Source organism: Sphaeroforma arctica (assembly GCF_001186125.1).
Source record: "Sphaeroforma arctica JP610 unplaced genomic scaffold supercont1.317, whole genome shotgun sequence".
Lineage (NCBI taxonomy): Eukaryota > Ichthyosporea > Ichthyophonida > Sphaeroforma > Sphaeroforma arctica.
The window spans coordinates 1-1,997 of NW_014040241.1; the positions used below are offsets into that span (position 1 = coordinate 1).

The following is a 1,997-nucleotide window of genomic DNA, read 5'->3' on the forward strand; positions in this document are numbered from 1 at the left end:
TTGTATATATATGTATATTTATATATCTATATATTATATATATATATATATACATATATATATATCTATATCTATACATATACATATGCATACATACATATGTATATATATGTATATATATATATATACATATTATATATATATATATTAACATATATGTATGTTTTCTATTCTTGTTGGATTCCATATAGATACTTCTTAAAATGAATAAGCGATTCTAATTATAACATCTTCGCACGAATCAGCGAATCTGGTTTTATACAACTTACCGTGAATAAACGGTTCTATTTATATACACCTTAACGCGAGTAAAATATTATATTTATATACTTCTTAAGTTGTATAAGCGATTCTGTTTATATACTTAACGTGAATAAACGGTTCAATTTATATATCTGAACGTGAATAAGTAATTCTATTTAGATACATCTTAGCGCGAATAAAGCGATTCTATTTATATACATCGATTGTATTTATAGACATCGATTTTATTTATATGCATCGATTCTGTTTATATACATCGATTCTATTGTATACATCGATTATATTTATATACGTCGATTATATTTATATAGGTCGATTCTATTTGTATACATCGATTCTATTTATATACATTGATTCTATTTATATACATCTTAGCGTGAATGAAATTGCTCTCTGCACAGGCCGCTGCCGAAGCTTGCGGGAAGCACGTCGCGCATAATGGACGATGTTATGTTAGGAGACATGTGGGCGTATGCCCCCGATAGATTGCATTTGGATAACCTGCGGCTGGCTTTCTGCACGTGGGTGAGTGTATACGTGTGTATATGTATCAAATGTGGGTGTGTATTTAAATTGATGGTGCTGCAGTTGCGTATCTGGGTATATGTGTATACGTGTACATGTGTACATGTGTATATGTGACAAACAAACGAGGTCAGGAATACGCATCTGTGTGTGATAGATTGGTGGGGGTTGCCTGTACAAGAGATTCAATGGATATGATACTGACTGATGGAACACAAGCTTCCGTAAGATTCTGTGAGCGTCTGTTATAAACTACGAGCTTATCAAGGTTTATTCGATATAGTCGCCTATCGTGACCACTAGTGTACGGTAGTGCTTGCTTGAACCCAAACGGTACGCTAACTCGAGAACTAACTCACTCACACCCTGTCTCAAAACGTGCAGAAACACGGCTACAATATCAATATGCTATATAGCCAATGCGATGATGTTTCTCCCATGTTTCTGCTGGTGAAGACAACCTCAGATACAAGTAAGCGTAGCGGTGAGACACACACGTGCTGAAAGGGAAACCTGAAGACTGCTGCATATGTACATACACTAGTATATGGTTAGACGGGTTGATGCGTATGTAGGGTTTCATGACAAATGTGTGGTATGAGGGAGAACGTATTGCGATCTATATATGTATCTTGCGGCTCTTGTAGTCGTTCGTGTGTATGTGATATTTACACTATGAATAATGAGAGCATATGCATGCTCGTGTTGCATTGGTGTATCTATACATCATAAGTCGTTGAAACGAATGCTGTGTGTATCAGTAATTTAAGTACCTATCAACCAATACATAGCAAGGGATAAACACCCTCGAATATGTAGGGAAAGGTTGTAAAGGCGACTAAATATAAGTGTTTATATATACGAGCTCACGAAACTCTGTGTATGTTGGTAAGTAAAATACTATCGGAAGGTAACGTGAAATACGCAACCAGTGCTTACTCTACATCTGCGTATCAACTACATCATTGTATACGCACGAATCGATATATATATATCTATATATCTATATATCTATATATTTATATATTTATATATATATACATGTATATATATATATATTTATATTTATACATACATACATACCTACCTACATACATACATACATACATACATACATACATACATACATACATACATACATACATACATACATACATACATACATGCATACACACATACATACATATATATATGTATATATGTATGTA

At 33.5% G+C, this 1,997-nt stretch overlaps 1 protein-coding gene across 1 annotated transcript in view; it reads left to right on the plus strand.

Annotated features, from left to right (window-relative positions):
* Positions 1-655: 655 nt before the first annotated feature.
* SARC_05129 (hypothetical protein) overlaps positions 656-1,997 on the plus strand; it is a gene marked incomplete at its 3' end in the record, with an annotated part of 2,909 nt that continues 1,567 nt past the window's right edge. The window contains exons 1-2 of the mRNA XM_014301005.1: positions 656-789; positions 1,174-1,261. Of these exons, the coding sequence (XP_014156480.1) occupies positions 703-789; positions 1,174-1,261 (175 nt within the window). The 5' untranslated portion in view covers positions 656-702. The remainder of the gene's footprint in view (positions 790-1,173; positions 1,262-1,997) is intronic.